Source organism: Gopherus evgoodei, chromosome 1, assembly GCF_007399415.2.
Source record: "Gopherus evgoodei ecotype Sinaloan lineage chromosome 1, rGopEvg1_v1.p, whole genome shotgun sequence".
Lineage (NCBI taxonomy): Eukaryota > Metazoa > Chordata > Testudines > Testudinidae > Gopherus > Gopherus evgoodei.
In genome coordinates, this window is record NC_044322.1 from 76,088,048 (window position 1) to 76,109,833 (window position 21,786).

The 21,786-nt window shown below is 44.1% G+C and overlaps 2 protein-coding genes across 2 annotated transcripts in view; one reads left to right on the forward strand and one right to left on the reverse strand.

Annotated features, from left to right (window-relative positions):
* The window catches only part of DIS3 (DIS3 homolog, exosome endoribonuclease and 3'-5' exoribonuclease), a 30,217-nt gene extending 15,156 nt beyond the window's left edge, over nt 1–15,061 (reverse strand). The window contains 11 exon segments of the mRNA XM_030566434.1: nt 84–206; nt 208–231; nt 1,072–1,209; nt 1,304–1,417; nt 4,137–4,301; nt 9,285–9,452; nt 10,519–10,592; nt 10,698–10,891; nt 13,796–13,934; nt 13,937–13,952; nt 14,730–15,061. Coding sequence (XP_030422294.1) covers nt 84–206; nt 208–231; nt 1,072–1,209; nt 1,304–1,417; nt 4,137–4,301; nt 9,285–9,452; nt 10,519–10,592; nt 10,698–10,891; nt 13,796–13,934; nt 13,937–13,952; nt 14,730–14,957 — 1,383 coding nt within the window. The 5' untranslated portion in view covers nt 14,958–15,061.
* Nucleotides 15,062–15,217: 156 nt separating this feature from the next.
* Nucleotides 15,218–21,786, forward strand: part of PIBF1 (progesterone immunomodulatory binding factor 1) — a 195,693-nt gene continuing 189,124 nt past the window's right edge. Inside the window, 5 exon segments of the mRNA XM_030566449.1 lie at nt 15,218–15,313; nt 17,359–17,579; nt 17,581–17,658; nt 19,460–19,529; nt 19,532–19,559. Of these exon segments, the coding sequence (XP_030422309.1) occupies nt 17,409–17,579; nt 17,581–17,658; nt 19,460–19,529; nt 19,532–19,559 (347 nt within the window). The 5' untranslated portion in view covers nt 15,218–15,313; nt 17,359–17,408.

Genomic DNA, 21,786 nt, shown 5'->3' on the forward strand with positions numbered 1-21,786 from the left:
TGAAAAGGGAAAAACAGAGGTAGAGTGCTACAAGGGGGGTGCTCAGGTGGCAGCCACTCTTTTACATGTGTTTTTAAATTTACCTCTTCTGTAATGCTCCATGGCATTTTTGGCAGAAAGCTAAGAACAGCCTGGGAGAAAGGCTGATGGGGAACATCATGTTCAAGAAGTAGAACTTCTGTCTCAGTTTCTTTATCTCCAGCAGAATCCTAAATTCTTTACAAAGTGACCCCTAAGAAATGAGAGAGCGAGAGAGATTTAAGCAACATCTTGACACAGGGCTGTTTGACAATCAAATTCTTAACCCTACAATATGTTAGGCTGTTATGGGCTAAACTGTACAGTGCAACTCTTCCCTTAGCTACTCTGTCATCTTGGAGATCCATTGGTTTTTTGTGGTGCCCACATTCCCTAAGAACTGTCTGGCCAAAGGTATTTAAATTCCAGGATTTTGATCACTGCGTATTTCCCACTTTGAAGCCCCAATGGCCTCCTTATGAGAGGGATTGGTACTCTCTCCTGTTATACTCTCTCCATATTCAGATTAAATACTCTTGATACTGATTTGGTTTCCAAGATTGTTAGAAATATGAAGTTCTTCTTTCACTTTGAAGTCTCAAAGTGCTTCACACAGGTTAACTTCAAAAACCCCTGTTTACTATTTATGAGTACTGTCAGTGTATGCAACACTGTACAGGAAAAGGAAAAACAGCATTCCCTAGTTTAAATATGTAAAACACTGGAATCAGTTCAGAAATTTCATTTCATAACTTTAGGACCAGACTTTCAAAGCCTAAATACAAGAGCTGAAAGTAAGTAGCAGCTATGGATGCTCAGCACCTCTGAAAAAAAGTGGGGCCACTTTAGACGCTCAAGTTTGAGAGCTGTGGCCTCAAATGTTATTCACTCAAATAATGTTGGGAACTTCCTCAGCATCGCTAAAGTTACTCAAAACATGTAACACAAAAAGATTTTAAATCACCTAGCATAATACTACTAATAGTTCTGATCATTAGATTAAAAATTACTATCCTCAGATGTATAATAATGAAATTTTTATTTTAAACTTACATTAGGATATCTGGAATTTCTGGGCCAACCATCAATAGCAACAATAATTCTTTGTCCCTCTAATGTGGAAGCTTGTCTGGTTTCTATTCGAATTCGAGGGATTCTGCGATCAGCTGGTGTAAACAAATGCCGTCTGGCCTGTTGAAAGAGAAAAGGAGGAGAAATAACTTTTCCCCTTCCCTCCCTTTTCTTTTTTTAAAAAACATTTACAACAAACAGAGTATTTGCTTACCTCTTTTATCTGTGATTTGGAAAGCATGCCACAAAATGGTCTCCAATTTCTTTTTATAATACCTACTACTCTTCCTGATGGTCTCAACATGTTCTTGCTTACGGAAGACTTTAGCTAGGATTTAAACACAAACTGTGTTTGAATTCATGATTTTAATATAGCTAATATAGTAAATAATCTAACTCATGCTTTAAGGACACAATTTTATCAGTCACTGTAATGCTCATAAACTAGATTATGACATCATAAATAGAACCATGCCTCTCCCCTCCTCCCATATCCTTTACACCACTTTTAATGTTTCCAAGGTGTGACATCAGCTGCTTTGATCTAGATTAAACTGGTATTAACCCTAAATTTACAGATATATTATACATAAGAACACAGTGGAGGGGGAAAAAAAGCTGCAAAAAAAGAGTCCATAGATTCCAAGGCCAGAAGGGAAGACATGATCATCTACTCTGACTTCCTGCATAACACTAGTGACAAAAAACTGCCCCAAAATAATCCTAGAGATCTTTTTGAAAAGCATGCCAATCATGACTCCACCATGACCCTTGGTAAATTGTTCCAATGCTTAATTACTCTCACTTAAAAATGTACACCTTATTTCCAGTCTGAATTTTTCTAGCTTAATCTTTCAGCATTTGGATCAGGTACACCTTTCTCTGTATGATAAAGAGCCCATTATTGAATATTTGTTCCCAATGTATGTACTTATAACTGATCAAGTCACCCCTTAATCGTCTCTTTGTCAAGACAGACTTAAAGAGATCAGTGTATTTATCGTCATAAGGCAGGTTTTCTAATCCTTAATCTTCCTCATAGCTCTTCTCTGAGCTCTAATTTATTAACATCCTTCTTGAATTGTGGGCACCAGAACCAGATACAGTACTCCAGCAGTAGTCGCACCAGTGATAAATATAGATGTAAAATAACCTATCTTCCCCCACTTGAGGTTACCTGGTTTATTCATCCCAGCAACACATTAGCTCTTTTGGCACAAGGTCAAACTGGGAGCTCATGTTCAGATGATTACCTCCAATTACCTCAAATCTGTCTGTGTGAGAGGAATGCTCTCTTGTTCTACTGCCCATGCAATCCCCCTACTTTCCTCCACCCTTGCTGTTCTGTAAACCTCTTAACAGAAAGACTCTTATTACTTGGGGATGCGAATGAGGTGGGGGGGGGGGGGGAAGCTATGTGCTTATTTTAAGATAATTTAAAAAGTCAGGAAATTCAAAGTTAAGGTAACAAGTATTTGACTATATGGAAGTAGGTGCCCACACTATCTTAACTCTACCTCCCACAGAAACACTATCTTCCTGTCTCTTTCTCTGAATGGAGTATCACAAATATGTACCACAGAATGTTTTATAACCTGGTTACTAACATACATGACCCCACTGAAGGCTAATGGTTTGTCATCACACTTAACCTTTGCTCTTTTCATGCAAGTGCTACAATCTGGACCTAGCTCCATCTAATAACTGGCTCATGCATGGAATTAGAAGATAATCACGTGAGAACTTCCATACATTCCAGGAGCGGGACCATTTATGAGCAGGGACTGATCACCCCCAGTGTACTATTTTTCTAATTAGAAACTTGTATAGTGTATCTTTTTTACATATCTATCCATATTTAGTACATCTGTATGACTATAATAAAAGCCGGAGTTGGCAGGACAATTGTGTAATTAAGATTAAGGCATCCCAGTTTTTGTGATCCACTGATTAGAAGAAATCTGTTACAAATTATTTGTAATCAAAAATAAAAGGTTGGTGGAGTTTCTGATTTCTCTCAGAAATTACTAAAGGCGGTGTTTAAACAGCACAGGCATCTTTCTATATCTTTAAAAAGAAAGAATATTTGAAAACGTGAAATTTAACCTTACGTTTGAATTTCCTGGTTGTTGGGGGGTTTTTGTTTTAAATAACCCAATGTTTTTGTAAGGTATTTTATTGCTACCTGCTTAAGCTGCTGCTAAGTACCATTATCATTAATGCAGAGATCGGCAACTTTTGGCCCATAGCCTGTCAGCGTAAGCACCCTCGCGGACTGGGCCGGGCCGGTTTGTTTACCTGTCACATCTGCAGGTTAGGCGGATTGTGGCTCCCACGGGCGGCGGTTCGCCGCTCCAGGCCAACGGGGGTGGCGAGAAGTGGCGGCCAGCACATCCCTCGGCCTGTGCTGATTCCCAGTAGCCCCCCATTGGCCTGGGACGGTGAACGGCGGCTAGTGGGAACCACTATTGGCCAAACCTATGGACGCAGCAGGTAACAAACCGGCCCGGCCCGACAGGATGCTTACCCTGGCAGGCCGCGGGCCAAAGGTTGCCGATCCCTGCATTAATATTTACTTTCTTGGTATAGGAATAAAAGTTAACTTATCTTAAGTTACAATAAATTACCATCCCCTTAAAAATTAAAAAAAAAAGAAAAAAGAAAAAAGAAGAAAAGAAAAAGAAAGAAAAGAAAGCAGGTAAACTGGAGGATACATCTAGTTTTGAAGGAAACTTTTATACAAAATCACATGGAAAAGAGAGTGAGAGATACGGAAGTATGTATCCAGCCACAACCTGGCTACACTGGCATTCCTGATTTCACATCTCTCACCACTAGAACTGGATGAAAAAAATGGGAATCATTGTTTCAAAATTTTATCATTTTTCTTCAAACTATAAATTTTGGAAATTTTTGACTAGATCTATTGAATTCATCTTTCAAGAGCTGAAATAGATCTTGCTCCAGGGTGCTAGGCAACAAGAAGAAAGGGATACAACACAGGAGCACAAGTAGGACTGATCAGAAACCTGAAAGTTATATCATACAGTATTTTCTTTCTCCTCTTCGTTTTCATCGTCGTCTTCATTTTGACCCTCATCTTGCAAAACTACAGAGGATGGTGCAACCCACTGGTCTTTTGCCAACAGTTCCACAGCTACTAGATCTTCATGAACTGCTCGGTTTAAATTTTTAAGTCCTTGTATAATTATCTGTTTAAGAAAACAATGTTTTAGATATTAAAATTACAAAATTTTACAGTAGCCCCCAGAGGCCCTATTGTGTTAGGCACAGTACACACATACAATAGAAGCAGCAGTCCGTCCCAAAGAGCTTACACGGACTAATATAAGAGCTATCAAAAACTATTTTTTCCACCCCAGATCTCTTTCAGTACTAAATATACTTTTCTAGTATTCTCACTCCCAGTAACCACACACTTTTCAGATTTTAACCCAGATAATGCTTGGATTTTCCAAGTTTAATCTCTTTTTATTTTTAATTTTTGTTTCAACAGATTAAAAATTTAGCTTAAATGTACAAGAAACTTTATTAAAGACACACGTGCAACTTTTCATATGTTTCCCTTGTGACACTGGTAAATCAAGTGCCAGTTCTGACCAAGTCTGTAGGCATTAGCTAGAATTGACAGGCTCATAGCTGCAAACCAAACCAGCATGTTTGTAATAATAGGTATTATTATTGTAAGAATGTATTTAGTGTTTAGACTCTATGAAACATTTGTAAATTGCTACATATGTTAATCTCACTTTAAGGTCTGTATCCCATTCTATAAGGAAATATGTAAATTTTGCTATATGACCTTGAAAACGATTGCTCTGAACTTGTGAGCACAGGCAGGGGAATCTTCCTTCTCACTCATTAAGAAGATCTATCAAAATTAAATGGATCATTAAAGGACATCACAATACAAAGGACTGGTGAATGGCCTTATCACACCTTGGAAATGATACATGCAAGTGAGCTCCTCTCATGGACTGGAAGGTCAAAAGTTAAAAATAAAATAAGGTCAAAAGAAAACTATTCATCTCGCTTTGCTGTTTGAACTCTCACAGGGTCAGAGACACTAAACCAGGGTTCAGCAACCTTTCAGAAGTGGTGTGCCGAGTCTTCATTTATTCACTTTAATTTAAAGGCTTCATGTGCCGGTAATACATTTTAATGTTTTCTAGAAGGTCTCTCTCTCTAAGTCTATATATTATATAACTAAATCAGTCTTGTATTGTAAAATAAACAAAGTTTTCAAAATGTTTAAGCTTCATTTAAAATTAAATTAAAATGTTGATCTTACGCCACTGGCCTGCTCAGCCCGCTGCTGGTCTGGGGTTCTGTTCACCTAGGCTGGCAGCAGGCTGCGTGAGGCCTGTGGCCAGAATCCTGGCTGGTAAGGGGCCGGCAGCCAGAACTCCAGAACGGCAGCAGACTGTGCGGAGCCGGCGGCCGGGACCCCAGACCGGCAGCGAACTGAGCAGCTCAGCCCACTGTCGCTCAAGGGTTCCATCCGCCGGCTCCTGCCAGCCGGGATCCCAGCTGCCGGACCCGTTCAGCCTGCTGCCAGTCTGGGGTCCGGCCCTGCCCACATCCAGGGAGAAGGTAGGTACCCACTGTTTCTGGCCCATTCTCTTCCCCTTTCTCTGCACTGAGCCGAGGATGGGAGTGCACTGAGCACAGGGCTGGGGGTGAAGAGTCTGGCCAGGAGCTAGCAATGAGGGAGGGGGGCTCAGGGTTGGGGCAGGAGGTTTGGCTGCAGAGTGCTTACCTGGGCAGCTTCCCATTTGGTGCGAGGGGTGCAGACAGGAGATCTTGTGTGTGGGGGGAGAGGATGCAGGAGCTCCTGTTTGGTGCTCAGGGTGAGGGTGTGCAAGAGTCAGGATGTAGTGGGTGAGTGAGGATGCCAGAGTCAGGGCTGGAGTTGTGTAGGGGGGTGGTGAAGGAGTCAAGCAGAGGGCTGGGTGTGTGTGAGGAGAGTACAGGGCTCAGGGCAGAGGGCTGGGTGTGTGTGTGTAGGCGGGGTCAGGGCAGAGGGCTGGGATCGTGGGGTGCTCACGGCAGGGGGCTGAAGGAGATATGCCCCAATTCCAGCCCTCCTTTCCCAAGGCCCTGCCCCCACTTCTTCTCGGCCTCCACCAGGAGCAGCAAGCACTCCGCTCTTCCCTCGCAAGGGCCATCAGCTGATTGACAAGCAGGGAGGGAGGAACGGGGAGGAGGAGGAGGAACCTAGCATACTGGGGAAGAGGCAGGGGAGCTGGCAGGACCAAGCTTCTTCCCTCTGCCCCTGTGGGGGAAGGCAAGGGGACAGAGGGTGGAGAAGAGCAGGCCAGGCTGAATTTTTAATGGCATGCTGCTGCCTGCCAGGGCAGCAGCGTGCCATTAAAAATCAGTTCGCGTGCCGTCTTTGGCAAGTGTGCCATAGGTTGCCGACACCTGCACTAAACTAAAGCAGAGCTCCCCAGGATTGACCTGGATCTGCCCAGAAAGACATTTTGAATGGACAGATTATTACCACATCTCCATCATCTTTAGGAATCACAGATGGTAACTCAGTGTGAGTATGTTTGCTTGCTTTACCCTGTAAAATAACTTTCATTTCTTTTTTCTAATAAAGGTTAATAAACCTATAGATATTTTATTACAGGATTGGTCCTTGGTATAAGATCTAGGGTATCGACTGATCTGGGGTAAGTGAGTGGGACTGGGAAGCAACCTGAATATTTTGTGATTTTTGGTGTAAGTGACCATTTATCACTAAATCCAGCTTGCTTGAGTGGCAAGATAGACATTCCCCTTAGACTCTCCAGTCTGACTCAATGATAAAACTATAACAGTGATCCTGGAGTTCACATCTGTTACTGGATGGGTGAAATCTAATTATAGATCTAGAACACACCACCTCATGTTTCACGTGTATGCAGAGGAATCAATTAAATTGTTCAAAGAACTGTTGTTGTCACATGGTGTAACGAAGCTGCTGCCTCACCCAGTTCAGAGCAATTTCTTGGTAGCTCCCATAAGGTGGCTGACACTAAAGTTATCTTGTGTGCCAGGGAATGGCAACCTTCGGCATGTGGCTTATTAGGGTAATCACCCTGGTCGGCCAAGCCAGTTTGTTTACCTGCTGTTTCGGAAAGTTTGGCCAATCACAGCTCCCAGTGGCCACAGTTCACCGCTCCAGGCCAATGGGGTCTGCGGTAAGCGGCGTGAGCCAAGGAATGTGCTGGCCACCACTTCCTGCCACTCCCATTGGCCTGGGACGGCGAACCATGCCAGTAGGAGCCGCGATCAGCCGAACCTGCGGATGCGGCAAGTAAACAAACTGGCCTGGCCCACCAGGGTGCTTACCCTGGCGAGCTAGTTGCCAATCCCTGTTGTATGCCCTCAATGCCAGAGAGAGGGGTGCTAATAAACTCTGGATTTTTGCACGAGACAGATGTTCTAGTGCTCTCTGTAAGACATTACATGGAAGACTTCTGCAAGAGCAAATCATCAAGCAATGGATTGGTTCCGAGGACGATCAAGCACATCCAAAATCTACCCTTCCCTACTGGGCATGGATGGGTCTTGGAGGAAGAATTTATCACACACCAGTGATGTGTAAAATAGCATGCACTTCCAAATCAATCCTTCAGGTAATCAAATGCTTGTGTGCACAGACTAGATACTCAATACTCTGCAAATGTTTGGCTAACAGCGTGCCTTGTACAAGTTGAGTAGGAAGTATACAGTTGAGAGAATTGAGTGCCAATTTGTCTAGCAATGGTGCCCTAGATGGAGATGACTCAATGAATTAGTGTTTTCAGTCGTACAAGCCAGGGCTAACTCCCCCAGGATTACCAAAGATCAATGTCCTTTTTATGGAAACAATGCATCCCTGTGTTGAAGTATAAACTAAAAAATGTTGATTTATAAAAATTCGCTCAACTTTACATTTACACAATTATTCTAGGTCTGTCGTGTTTGGTATCACTGTGTTTGTGATAGACAGGACTTTTAAATGACACCTAACTTGACCCATTTCCAAAGACACCGTATTATCAAAGTTTCCATCAATTGTAGGACCTAGACCTGGGAGAAAGCAGCAAGTCCTCCCTATGACGCAGAGGGTGACACCACTGAAATTATGATTCTGTAGATTTTTTTTTTAAACAAATCAAATGACACCTTTCCTACCTTTCTGTCACTAATTTGCCCACAGAATGAGATTTTACTACATTACATTCCCAGATTACTAACTTCAATAAATGCTCAAGAAGATGAGAAAAAATATATTTTTGAATGCACTCCAGACATATTTCCTTGGTCTTAACAAGTGGACTTGTATATCGGTCAATAGAGAATCTTCTCACTTCCCATTAACAAAAAAGAGTCAGACTAGCGGCAAAGAAAACTGGAGGAGGAAAAAAAATGACCAAAATAAAGCACACTGCTCACAAAAAAGAAGCGGACAGTGCTATAAAAACCAAGATCTTGGTGGAAAACCTGAGTTAAAGACAACTGGGATGACATCACATATAGATAATTAATGTAGGCCACAAAAAATTAAGAGAAAGGGCCTTCATTAAGTGAATGGACATAACAGCAACATTTCAGATCAAGAGGTCATATGGCTCATCTATCTAAATCCTTAGAATCCCATAAGTTATTCATAGATTCATAGACTATAGGACTGGAAGGGACCTCGAGAGGTCATCGAGTCCAGTTCCCTGCCCTCATGGCAGGACCAAATACTGTCTAGACCATCCCTGACAGACATTTATCTAACCTACTCTTAAATATCTCCAGAGATGGAGATTCCACAACCTCCCTAGGCAATTTATTCCAGTGTTTAACTACCTTGACAGTTAGGAACTTTTTCCTAATGTCCAACCTAAATCTCCCTTGCTGCAGTTTAAGCCCATTGCTTCTTGTTCTATCCTTAGAAGCTAAGGTGAACAAGTTTTCTCCCTCCTCCTGACGACTCCCTTTTAGATACCTGAAAACTGCTATCATGTCCCCTCTCAGTCTTCTCTTTTCCAAACTAAACAAACCCAATTGTTTCAGCCTTCCTTCATAGGTCATGTTCTCAAGACCTTTAATCATTCTGGTTGCTCTTCTCTGGACCCACTCCAATTTCTCCACATCTTTCATTAAAACACACTGGATGTTTCTTAAAATATGAAATCGAATGCAAAACTCACTTCTTTGTTCTCTTCAGCATCTCCATGAACCCATACTGTAGCTTCAAGATAATTATCTCTGTTGGCTCTGAAGGTTCCTTGAAAGTAGATTCCAGATTTTATGCCTTGTTGTAATTTGCTAAGGGGGAGATGCTCTGAAAAAATTATTCTTCCACTTTCTATTTCTTTCTGTTAAAAAAGTTAAAATTGGTAGTCAGTTCATTGCATTCATAACTATCCTAAAACTAAGTTCATTGACATCAAATTCAGCCTACCAAACTCCATTGCAAAAATCAGAGGTATAGCCATTTGTTTATGTAGCAATAAGAGTATATAAAATGTGTTAGGCTACTGCTAACAGGAAGTGGATTACTGTCTCAAAAGGTTTCACAACAGTACAAGGACCCTGGAAGCATCACATACTGGGAGTTCTTTCCTTCTGCCTACAGCTGCACACCACAGCCATATACTGTGGGGATGTCAAGTGCTTTTATATTTGTTCAGAGTTTAATCAGGACAGCATCAAGTCTGTATGAGGGAAAACTGGTTTCCAAGACAATATTTATTAATGTTCCATGTAACCCCTCACCGCCCGCCAAATCCTAAGCCTTTAAAATCCCAACCAAATTAGATGATTTAAAGGATTTATTAAACCACAACTTTAAGAGAAATATTGAGCAAAGTGAGAGCCTTGGAAACCACATCAACTCTAATATATTTAATAAATCAGAAAATATCTATCTTTTGTCCCATATTAAATTATTGTTAATTATATGAGTATGTAGGTATTTGGAATACCTAAACTGTTTATACAAGTAAATCATATATTAACTAAAAATGTTACAGAAAATGCTTATGAAAAATATTAAATTAATGTGAGCTCTAAAACAGGAACAATCAAAGAGTTAACTGGTCCACAATCCAGTTTTAGGCAATTTTTGTTTGCACCAATTATTCTGGATATGGATCTACATTTTTTTGTTCAATTGATATTGTTTTCATCCGACACTGAATGAGGAGCTCACAGTAACTGTGACTTCTGCATGTAACTTGTAGCTATTTTCTAATAACTGCATAAACAGTGCATTCAGAGCAGCATTTCCCATTTTATTTCTCTAGAGCAGCAGCAGCAGGAAACAATACTGTCATTAAACACTGATAAGTTAAGACACATAAAGACTAATATTACTATACTGTAAAACATTTATATTTCTTTTGAAGAGCTGGAACAAAAAATAAATAAAAGAAAACATACCCCTTCATCAGATACACAAGCAAGCCGATCTACAAGATCAGGATTAGCTATCAAGCTCTTTATATATTCTTCACCTATAAAAACAAAGGCACAAAATTATTTACAAGATAAATATGAAGACACTAGGGGGATTTTTACATGTCAGCAATAAGTCAAATACTTCATATCAATAAACTTACATGTATAAGCAATTAGCCCCTCTTGCACAGCCTTCTCTTTATTATTTCTGTCATTTGTTAGTAAAATAACTTGTATGGTCTCCTCACTGTTTATTTTCTTCAAGTGTTCATCATACCATTTTGTTGCTACCCGGATGGCTTTATCATTGCGGTCATTAGAAGTTTCTCCTTGCTCTTGTTCTATGTAAGTTTCTCTGAAATCAACAGAAAATCCTAAAGCAAGGTTAAGTGTGATGCTACTGATGTTTAAATACATCAAACAACAATCTAAAAGTTAGGGGGATAAGGAAAAATAGTGAGAAAATTCTATTTTCAACATAGAACTTATTCTTGAAGATTAGGGAGGACTGAGACTCACTCCAGAGGGACTTAATGAATTTAATTAACTGAGCAACACAAGGACAAACATAATGCACTCCAGAAACAATAGAAGTTACTTGCATGCATCAACAAATTAAAATTAGTTATCTTCTGTGATGGAATTTACAGACCCCACATCCAGTCTGAGGAAAAAAAAGAAGGGCTGGATCAGTACTGGGCCAGGAAAACTTTGCCCTCAGACACTGCCTAACATGCTCCTGGAGAAAGGACCAGTATAAAGAGAGCTCCCGTAGGGGTAGGGAAAGAGAGCAGTAGAAAGAGCAGCCCCTACTCCTTTACCTTCAACAATAACAAAGGAGGAAGAACTGTGTGCAGGAACACCAGAGGGTAACCTGCATTGGCCCCTAGATTGCGGTTTTGAAGCCAAGGAGATTTACTTAACAGCAGACATGCCCCAAATGGAGATATCAGGTGTGGCAGGCAGTGGCTCAGGAGAAGGTGACTGGGAGGTGGGCCAAACTTAGGCTACCCAGGGTGTTACATTTTCAGGGCCCTGGGCTGCGAATCTGTGAAACAGGAAGGCCAAGGTCTGCCTCCCTCCCAAATTTCCCTCCTCCAGCTGTAGGTTGGGCCAAACTAGGTTTTACCAGCAAGGAAGTCAACCTAGCTGAGACCCACCCAGGGGGTACAGAACCCACGCAACTGAAAGAGAGACTAGAGTTGGAGGACTATACTTCTAGGCCTGTTGACAAAACAACAGTACACCTTCCTTGAGACTTCTATCCAACCCCAAGCCGGGCTGACAGCTGAGAGTGTGTCGTCCCCTCCATGCCCCCCAGTATTGAGAGCCTAGACCCCACTGCTGCCTCCTGGTGAGGGATCTGGGGTTGTGGAGGAAAGGAAAGCAGGGTTTCTGGCTGTCAGCCTTGGTAGCTAGACCTCCCCCCGCTCTCTCCCCGCTAGCAACAGCCTCAACTGTGAGCCCAAAAGGCTCAATTTCACAGCAGGGAGCCTACCAGCAATGAAACTGACATTCTTGTCAGGTTCACAGCTGCTATTATTTCACATTTTGGCTCCAGTTGTCAGCCCTGTAGCCTGGGGATTCTAGAAATGAGCCCCACATGGCGCTGACAGTTTGGGCTGCCAGACCTGGTACGGGGGCTCACAGAGCCCCCCACCAGCTGACAGCCAAAGCTGAAAAGTGAAACTGCAGTCATGAACCAGACAAGAATGTCAATTTGATTTCTGGTAGCTCCCTGCTGTGAAACTGAGCCCTGTGTGGGTTCACAGTTTTGTCAGCCCCTGGGCCGGGGTTACACAGTGTGGGTTCACAGTTATGAGCCCATTACCTGGCTGACAGCACTCCGGCTGTCAGCACAGGGGCTGGGGGGACACAGCTGTGAGCCCAGTGCCCAGCTGACAGTTGGGGGTGTGGGGTGCTGTGAACCCCATGCTTTTAGCTGAGGGTGTCAGCCCAGGGCTGCTGGACTCCAGCGTCAGTGTCCCACAATGCCCCACTTCAGTCAGTGGAAGAGCTCCTTGTGAGGACGCACACCACAGACAGGAGGGGCAAGAGTGAACATGAACCACCACTTCAGTTGACTTAAAGCCACCGCAGTAATTGAAGTCAACTTAAGCCCTCAGAAAAGTTAGAGGCCTGATTGATCCAAAGCCTACTGAAGTCAAAGTGAGTGTCTTTCCATTGATTTCAATGAGCTTTGGATCAAGCCCTAGATGACTGCGGCTAATGACAAACTTATGTTTATATATTGTCTTTTATCCAGACTGATATCAAGACGTTCACTTGTGTGGTTCACTTTGCACATTGGTGAAATGCAATCACCATAAGAGTGAAATGTGGTAACTGTTTAACAGAACACACCAACAATAACACACGAGTTACAAATCTTGCATACTTCCTGGTATTAGCAAACCACCAAGGTATGCCTTCACAAGTTTTCCAATGATTTAACAATGCACAATTGTCCAGATGCATTAGTGTGCGTAGCAGAGTGAAGGTATGCCTTCTTTTGAGAAATCTACTAAAAGCCACTGCTGCAGATAGGATACTACTAGACAGACTAGAGATCTGTTCCAGTAGCAATTTCCACACCAACAAACCAATACGTGCTTGTGATTAAGAAAAAATAGCAAAGAAATTAAATTTTGGTTCAAGTTGCTATTACATTACTTAATAAACGCAAACATTTAAAATCATGTGTTTTTTGCAACAATGCTGGAAAATTTAGGTTTGGGACAAGGATGTAGAAGTGAGTCAGAGCAGCAGCTGAAAGTGGTTTCGGGTAGGTAGCTACACCCTACCTCCAGTAAAACAAGAACAACTATAAACACAGGAGAATCATTCATTAAGCTTTTCACACAATGTTCCAGTCTAAGGGACCTATCTAATTACCCAGAGACCAATTCATGTAATTATTGGCAACAAATGCATGAAAACCCTTAGTTTCATTGGTTCCTAAATTAAAAAGCTATTTTTGTACGTAAAATAATTTTCCAGTGCGTGTAGATATTTTGAGGTAAGTGTATTTTGAAGCGTTGACTTTCAGGCATATTTCTCTTCAAGCACCTGCAATTGTCTCACAACTGGCCACCCTAAAAGTGCATCATTTCATGTCTGTTGATGAAACTTCAAAGTATTTGAATTTTACTACTATAGTTATCACACTGTCATCATCATTACCCCAAACATGTCAGTTGTATCCCAGTTACCTATGTAGTACACTCTAAAGTTTGCTGTACCCGAAGCTATACCTTACCGATGATGTTCATTAGTGAAGGAATAGAAATGTTTTTCAGGATTGGCAATCACATCTCTAATTCGCTTGTACACTGGTGCACTCCGTTTCCTCACTTCTTGTAAAACTGTCTGAAGCACAATTACATTTGTAATAACAGATCTTCAAGTATATCAATCTGTGAAACAAAAAAGAATCCAAGTTATTGTTTATTATAACTGATAACAGAGATTGAAATGTTTATCTGACCCTAACACATGATCACCAGAAGATAAAATGAATGATGAGATGCCCAGACCCTGGCAGCTGGGGAGCAGAAAGGGGCTAGAATTTCCACTAAGGAGCTGTCCCTAGACCCTGTCTGGAAACCTTGGGTGGGATTTTCAAAAGCTGTCAGTCATGAATTTGAGTAGGTAGAGAGAGGAGATTCACTTCAGCTCTCAGCACCAGCAGCCCTGCCCCTGCCCCACAATCAGTATAATCAAGGAAGACAAATTCAGCATTAGCCCAAAGGACAGGGAATCCCGAGGGCAATGGAGATGTACTGCCACTCTGTTGATTTGATTGCATATCTCATAATATTTGGTAAACCCCAGCTCCTGAAGGCATGTGATTACAAGGGAAATTCAGCTCAGATTTCAGAAAAAGGTGGTTTATGTCCCTGGGGCTGTGGGGAAATGCTTGAAACCACGGCCAGAGTGCGCTGCAAAGCAGACACTGCCAGGCTAACAAGAGAGAAAACAACAACATTTATTAGTTTTAAGTCTCACGACGTTTGACCGGATCGCGCAATGCTGGGGGCCTGACCAGTGAATCCTGAGAGAAGGTGGGTGAGGAATCCTGTCCCCAGTATCCTGGACCCCACACGGCTGCCCATAACCATGGCGACTCCTGAGTGAGCCCTACGCCCCACGCGCACAGCTCCACCACCCGGGGGGAAGGGGGGGGTCGGTACCTGGTGCAGCAGGACGTTGGTGTCCGGCAGCAAGTAGTGGGGGGCGGGGCAGAGGCTGCTGGCGGCGCCGCTGGGCTGGGCCTCGAGGCGGGGTTCCCCGGGCTGCTGCCCGCATTGCTCACAGGCGGCCGCCCCGCACGCGATGTCCTCGCGCAGGTAGTGCTCGCGCACCACTTTCATCACCGCACCCGCCCGCGTGCGCTTCAGGAACGTGCGCGAGGTCAACATCCTGCCCGTACGAACGCCGGCCGCTACACTGGGGAAGAGCCGCTCCAGGCGAGAGGCTCCAGGCAAGCAACTCGACCCTGCCCGAACTGGAATGGCAGGCGGAACCGGAGACTACGGCTCCTAGCATGCACTGCGGCACGCGCCGGAAGCACTTCGAATGCCGGTTGCGCAGTGCGAGCGCTGCCTGGGTGGGATTGCGGGTCCCAGCATGCATTGCGACTAGAGCGGGACGATTGACGCGGCCCCTTTGTGTTAGCGCGAGTGCCGTTGTCTTGGTGACGGCATCTAACAGCTCCGCCCTTTCCGGTGGGAAGCCTGAGCCGCCGCGGGAGGCTGTTGGTCGGTAACTGTAGGAGGTGAGTCTGGGGTATTGTCGGCTGCAGGCCCCCCCCCCCGTTACCTGCCTGCGCTGCGTTGCGGGGATCTGCCCCGGCGGCTCTCCTCGTTTTGCCGCTTGGCCCGGTAATGGTTTGTGCAGATACGTTATAACACACGCAAATGCACCAGCCCGCGCTGCGCGCAGGAGTTTGGGCGGGTCAGGGCCGGTAGGCGATGTGCCCGAGGTCATTCAGGAAGGAAGCCCGAGTGGGGTCCGGCATGGCGCAGCCCAGGCTCGGCGCCCCTGGTGTTCATTGGGACCAGGAGCCACTACTGCCCTGGGGTGACTTCCAGTTCCACTGCTGTGACCCTGCCCCTCTGCTCAGGCCTCTCCACTGTCCCTCAGTCTGAGGGATGGTGGCCTGGTACCCCCACTTCTGTGTTTAAACAGGCTGTTCATTGGGGATGAAGGGGCATGGCACGGGCTGTGGTGGAGAGTGAGCTCGGCTTTGTGGATGCAAGGAAGACTGTAAAGTAAGGGTCCGACTGGAGCTTCCCCACTGCAGGTGTAAGGCACAGTTTTTCGACCTTCCTTTCCTAACATAAACACAAGGTCAAGTGTATGTCATTCCCCCCTTCCCTCCCACACTGTACTGGAATTCACAGTTATCTCCTACAGAGAGCCGAGAGAGAGAACAAAAACACAGTTGACAGATGTGTGGTCATTTGCTTAAGGCCCTACTGGGAGGCGTTCAGATACTATGGTAGAGAGGATGGTATAAGAACCTATATTGAATAGAAAATTATTTATGCCTAAGAAATTTTTCCATGTCATTTAAGTTTGCTGCGTGAATAATAAGTATGTCCCTCATTTGGATCTCTGCCATATAGTGTATTATGTTCCATCCCTCTGGTAAAGAGGAAGATTGAATAGAGAAACATAGAGAGGCTGAACCAGAGACCAGAGTGTCTTTCTGCAATGCTGTGTAGGCAGTGGAAGGCACGTGATTAATGAAGGGGTCAGCATCATGTTGAGACTGAGCAGTGTGAAATCTCACTATGATAACCACATATGTAGGTTCACACTAGCACTGATGACAGTACAAAACAGCACCAGTGACACCACCCATTGGTAATGATGAGCTTTCAACAAGAGTGGACAAACATTTGTCCCGAGGGCCACATTGGGGTAGCAAAATTGTATGGGGGCTGGGTAGGGAAGGCTGTGCCTTTTCAAACAGCCTGGCCCCCACCCCCTATCTGTCCTCACTTCCTGCCCCCTTCAGAACCGCCTACCACCTAACCAACTCCCTGCCCCTAACTGCCCCCTCCAGACCCCCCTATCCAACCCCCCTGCTCCCAGGCCTCTAACTGCCCTGACTCCTATCCACACCCCTGCCCCCGACAGGCTCCCCGGGGCCCCATGCTTATCCAACCACCTGTTCCCCATCTCCTGACCCCTATCCACACCCCTGCCCCCTGACAGGTCCCCTGGGAACCCCACGCTTATGCAACCCCCCCGTTCCCCATCCCCTGACTGCCTCTCCCTGCGAACCTCTGCCCCATCCAGCTGCCCCCAGCTCCCTGTCCCCTCACTGCCCTCCGGGACCTCCTGCCCTTTATCCAAACCCCCAGCCCCCTTACCATGCCACTCAGAGCAGCATATTTGGCATCTGTGCCGCCTGGCCAGAGCTAGACATGCTGCCCGCTCCACAGGAGCTTGCAGCCCCGCGCCCAGAGTGCTGCCCGCATGGCTGCAGGGGAGGGGGATCAGCCGGGAGGGGCCGGGGGCTAGCCTCCCTGGCCGGAAGCTCAAGGGCCTGGCAGGACGGTCCCGTGGGCCATAGTTTGTTCGCCTCTGGCTTAGAATGTCCTGCAGAGAAGGCCATTGGTAATGTGTAAGGTAGGAAGCCCCAGAAACTTCTGGGGGAAAAATTTATTTTACAGCATTCTACAAACATCTTTTACAGATGAAAGGACAGGCCAAACGTTGAGCAAGAAATCTATAGTGTTGGTTAATAGTTTTCATAATGTTTTAATATCTTCCTCTTGACTGTTCTGACTTTTGCCAGTTCACTCTACAGGTGCTCAGATCAAATCATAACCATAAAACCTCTTCAAATAGAAAGAAAAATGTCACGGAAGGCTCCAAGGAAACCAAGAAAGCAAATATCTCCACTCCCTGGAGTCTGAGATATTAGTTTAGAGACTACAGTACCAACAGATGACATTTCCTCTTCTGAAGAGAGAGAAGGTACCGCTAAAATCACTAGGCACTGATTGAACGGAAGGGAATTGCTTCATAAGTCTACAATTGCTGAAAAATAGAGTTATCTCAAGAAACTTAATGATTGACAACTTGAAAGTGGAATATCTGACCAAAGTAAGAAAGTATCTGATTGTGTATATGTGCGCCCTAGTTCCAGAACAACTGCTAAGTATAGAAAAGTACTTTATATATGTCTTGAATTCCACTTCAATTTACAATCAACTTCAGTTGCTGTACTGAGATCAGTGTGTGATACAGTACAGAAGTGAGAAAGTGTTGAGCTTTCTCGTGCCATTTGCATCAGCCCTGCGGAAATCTCTAGGGGGTATGAGTTCACTTTCATTGTTGACTTAATACTCTTAGCACTTTCAGATTACTGTGCAAACTTCAGTTTTCCATAATATTCCTGTAGGGTAGGTACCAAACTATCTTCCCTGTTTTTTATAGAAGGTAAAAGATAGGGAAAATGGAGACATGAAGGAATTATTTGACTTCCCAAGGATACATCTTTAGTAAAAACAGAGCTGGGGTTAGAAACTTGGGAATTCTTGTGACAATACTTTAGGTCTTGTGCTTGTTACAGTCGAAACCAAAGAAAATACTAGTCCCCAGGCACTCTTACCATTCAAAGTCAATAATTCTTTGTCAGCCTCTCCAAACACACAGACACACACACACACACTAGAAAGGGTTATCACTGATTTTTTTATTTTCTGTAGTAAAAGCAATGGAGTTAAGGAATCCCAGCCTGAAAAGTTTGAGAAACACTGAATTGTAGACCTTTGAGTCATCTCAAATGAGAACAGCTTGTCTGTGTAAATGTGGACTGGACTTAGAATCGGCAACTTATAAGTGAGAGATTCTATATCTTATTCCATCTCATTTACAAGAAGTGGGGGGGGGGAAGTTGAGATAGGGGGAATGCCTTACTACAGTAGTGTATAGTTTTATTATTGTTACCTTTATCCTAGAATTTGTCTACACTTACAGCAGTGCAGCCGAACTTGTACAAGTGCCCCCATAGCACTTAATGAATATGCTACCCTTTGCTGACGGGAGAGCTTCTCCTGTCGGCGTAGGTACTCCACTCTTGCAAGGGCAGTAGGTGTCTCGACGGGAGAAGACCCTGTCTATGTAGGGAGTTTGGTCAGTATAGCTGCATACTTCAGGGCTGATTTTCCACATCCCTGAGCACTGTAGTTATACTGACATAGTTCATAGCGTAAACCAGGGCTCACTCTCTTCTGTGATATCTGTTTATAACTTGCACTTGTCTGTAATTGAATTTAGGCCAAACCCTGCAATCAAATCTAAGCAAGCACATGCCTCGGCCTTTGTGAATCCATTATAGAATTGGAGCTTTACTTTGTAGGTACTTTGGGACAGGTATAATTTCTTTTTCTTTTGGCATGTGTCTTTAGAATATTTTGGGTTTTCTTAAACAATCAGAGTAGCAGTCTCCTTACTAATTCAGACCCCTGCTATTTTTCTTAATTCTTTTAGTGAAAGAAGAATAGGGCAGGGGTCGGCAACCCTCTGGCACACGGCTCTCCAGGATAAGCACTTTGGTGGGACAGGGCCAGCTTGTTTATCTGCTGCGTTGGTGCCCACTGGCCGCAGTTCACCGTCCTAGGCCAATGGGGGAGGGCAGGAAGCAGCGCGGGATGTGCTGGCTGCGGCTTCCCACCACCCCCATTGGCCTGGGATGGTGAACCATGGCCAGTGGGAGCCACGGTCGCTGAACCTGCCGACGCGGCAGGTAAACAAACTGGTCCGGCCCGCCAGGGTGCTTACCCTGGTGAGCTGCGTGCCAGAGGTTGCCGACCCCTGGATAGAGTATAGTTTTGATCAGAAAATGTTTCAGGAGAAGTTAGCAAGGTAAGCCATCTTTCTCTTTATCTTTAATTGCTTTTAGATTGAAGAGCTAGAAGAGAAGCTTAATGATACAATCCACCAGAAGCAGCTGTTATCTTTACGACTAGACAACCATTGGCATTACAGCAAGAAGATGCCAGGTACGAGAATAAACAAACCAACGTCAGCACTAAATATGTATTATTGAATCTAAATGCAATGGTAAGGAATAAAACATGACAGGATGTAGTTACTGGAAGAGCACTTTACTACACATTGGATAAGCCTTTCCAGTCTAAACCTTCACTTAAAACTCCTAACTGTAACTTGCTGAAACTTTCACTACTAGCCCTGACTTGAACCTAAATTGTACTTGAAACTTTAAGTAAAAATCTCTGCTGTTTGGAGAACAAAGGGCTCAAGTAGGAGAATACTTTCCCCACTTAAAAAATTATACAGTTTGCAACGCTCTTTTAACAAGTCTATATCCTGAATGCCTTGGGGTGATGGAGGGAATGTTTAGAAAACTGTGGTTTGGCCCTGAAAGAGCCCCTCATTGAGCAGAAGTGCTTCTAGTGTTTGAGTAAATATTGATTTTGGACTTGAGTCTTCTGAAACATTACAAATTGTCTAGAACCTAAAGCTAGATTTAGTACGTGCTATTGACAAAATACCTCATTAAGGAGTTCTATTCTCACTTCTTCTACTGACTGGTCTTAAGAAGGATTGTGAAATGTGATACCTTATTTAGTGAAGTCTCGCAGCACAACAGAAGAAGTCTTGCAACACAAAATCAGCACAGAGAAGTTGTGACTTTCTGCAATCTCTTTTCCGTAGAAGATTTGTTAATTCTGGTGGAATTCTGCACCAAAAAATTAAAAATTTTGTGCACAATGTTTTATAATTCTGCATATTTTATTTGTCAAAATACACAATATAATCCCACCATTTTCAATTATTTTGGTCATTTATTTCAAAATATCTGTCCGCAAGTATGTCTGTAACAGTACAGACACAGAAAAGATTCAGGGAAATGCTTTTGACAATAGATTCCTTACTAGCAAATTAATACAGAACTCTTGAGTATAATTCATTTACACTAGAATGCAGAACCGTATTTCCTCACCCCTCAGAAGCAGTGCAGAGCTTGGGGGAGTCAGGTAATGGAGCAGCTGAGGGAGAGGGAAGTAAATTGCTGAGAAGGAACCTGGGTGTGAACTTGGAGTACTGTTTGGTATTAGTGGAAAAAGTATAGAACAGGTTTTTTGGGGTGCTTGGGTGAGAAGGGATTGTTAGAATAGCTTCCCCCATGTAGACGGTGTGCTGACCCCTAGCCTCTCCCATTCAGTCAGGCACATCTGCCCGTGTCCCCATTTGTCTCTGTGCCTTCACTCAGCCGCTCCCCTGTCCCTTATGTCTCTGTGCCCAGGGGTGGCTGAACAGTTTTAACGAGTCAATGGCTCTCGCACCCCCAAACTAAATCCTGTATATTATAGAAACTACTTCAAGGCAGGGGGTGCGGTAGCACACCTAGTTCCCAGCACCTATGTCTGTGCCCTCACCCAGCCACTCCTCTGTTCCTATGTAGCTCTTCACCCCCTCCACCTGTGGTTCTGTACCTCCCCCCGTGGCCTTATGCCTCCACTCCCATTCAGCCCCTGCCTGTCCTTCGCCATTAGCCCTTATATGCCCCTGTCTGTCCTCCCCGCCCCCCCCTCCACAGCACCCTACACTGTCCCCCATAACCCTTGTGTCACTGACCTGGCCACAGGTGCTGTGAAGAAGGCAGGCTTTCTCTTCCTTATCTGGCTGTGAGTTGCTGCTTTGTTCTATTGCCATAGCGCCCTCTGGTGGGGCAAAAGGCAGAACTGCAGCAACGTTTGGTAGAAGCTGTTTTCGGGCAAAAAAAAATTAAAAATCAGCGAAGCTCATTATTATGCACATGTGCAGTAGCACAGACTTCCCCCAGGAGTAATTTGTGGCAGAACTGGTCTCAGATATAAGAGCACAGTGGCTCTTGGAAAAATGTCTTCTAATTGGGTGCTTAGTTGTACCATCTTATCTAAGTTTTGTCAAGTGCTCTGTCATCTATACAGATGAAAAAGTAGTATGTACTGTACAGATTATTAGGCCCAGAGACCTAAAACAGTTTAGTGATTTAGATGCTTATCCAAAGTGGAAAAACATTCTTTCTTCTATCCTCCTCTGTCTACTACCCTAATATCCTGCCTATCAATAACTTACGCTTATCTTTCTTCAGAACATGTTCCTTTTGTGGACTAGCCTTGCTTTAGTGAACCTCAGAAAATGTGCTGGATCAAGATTTATCCTGAAACCTTATACACCAACCACATTAAAACTTTTTGGGTGCTTGTTTAAAAAAACAAA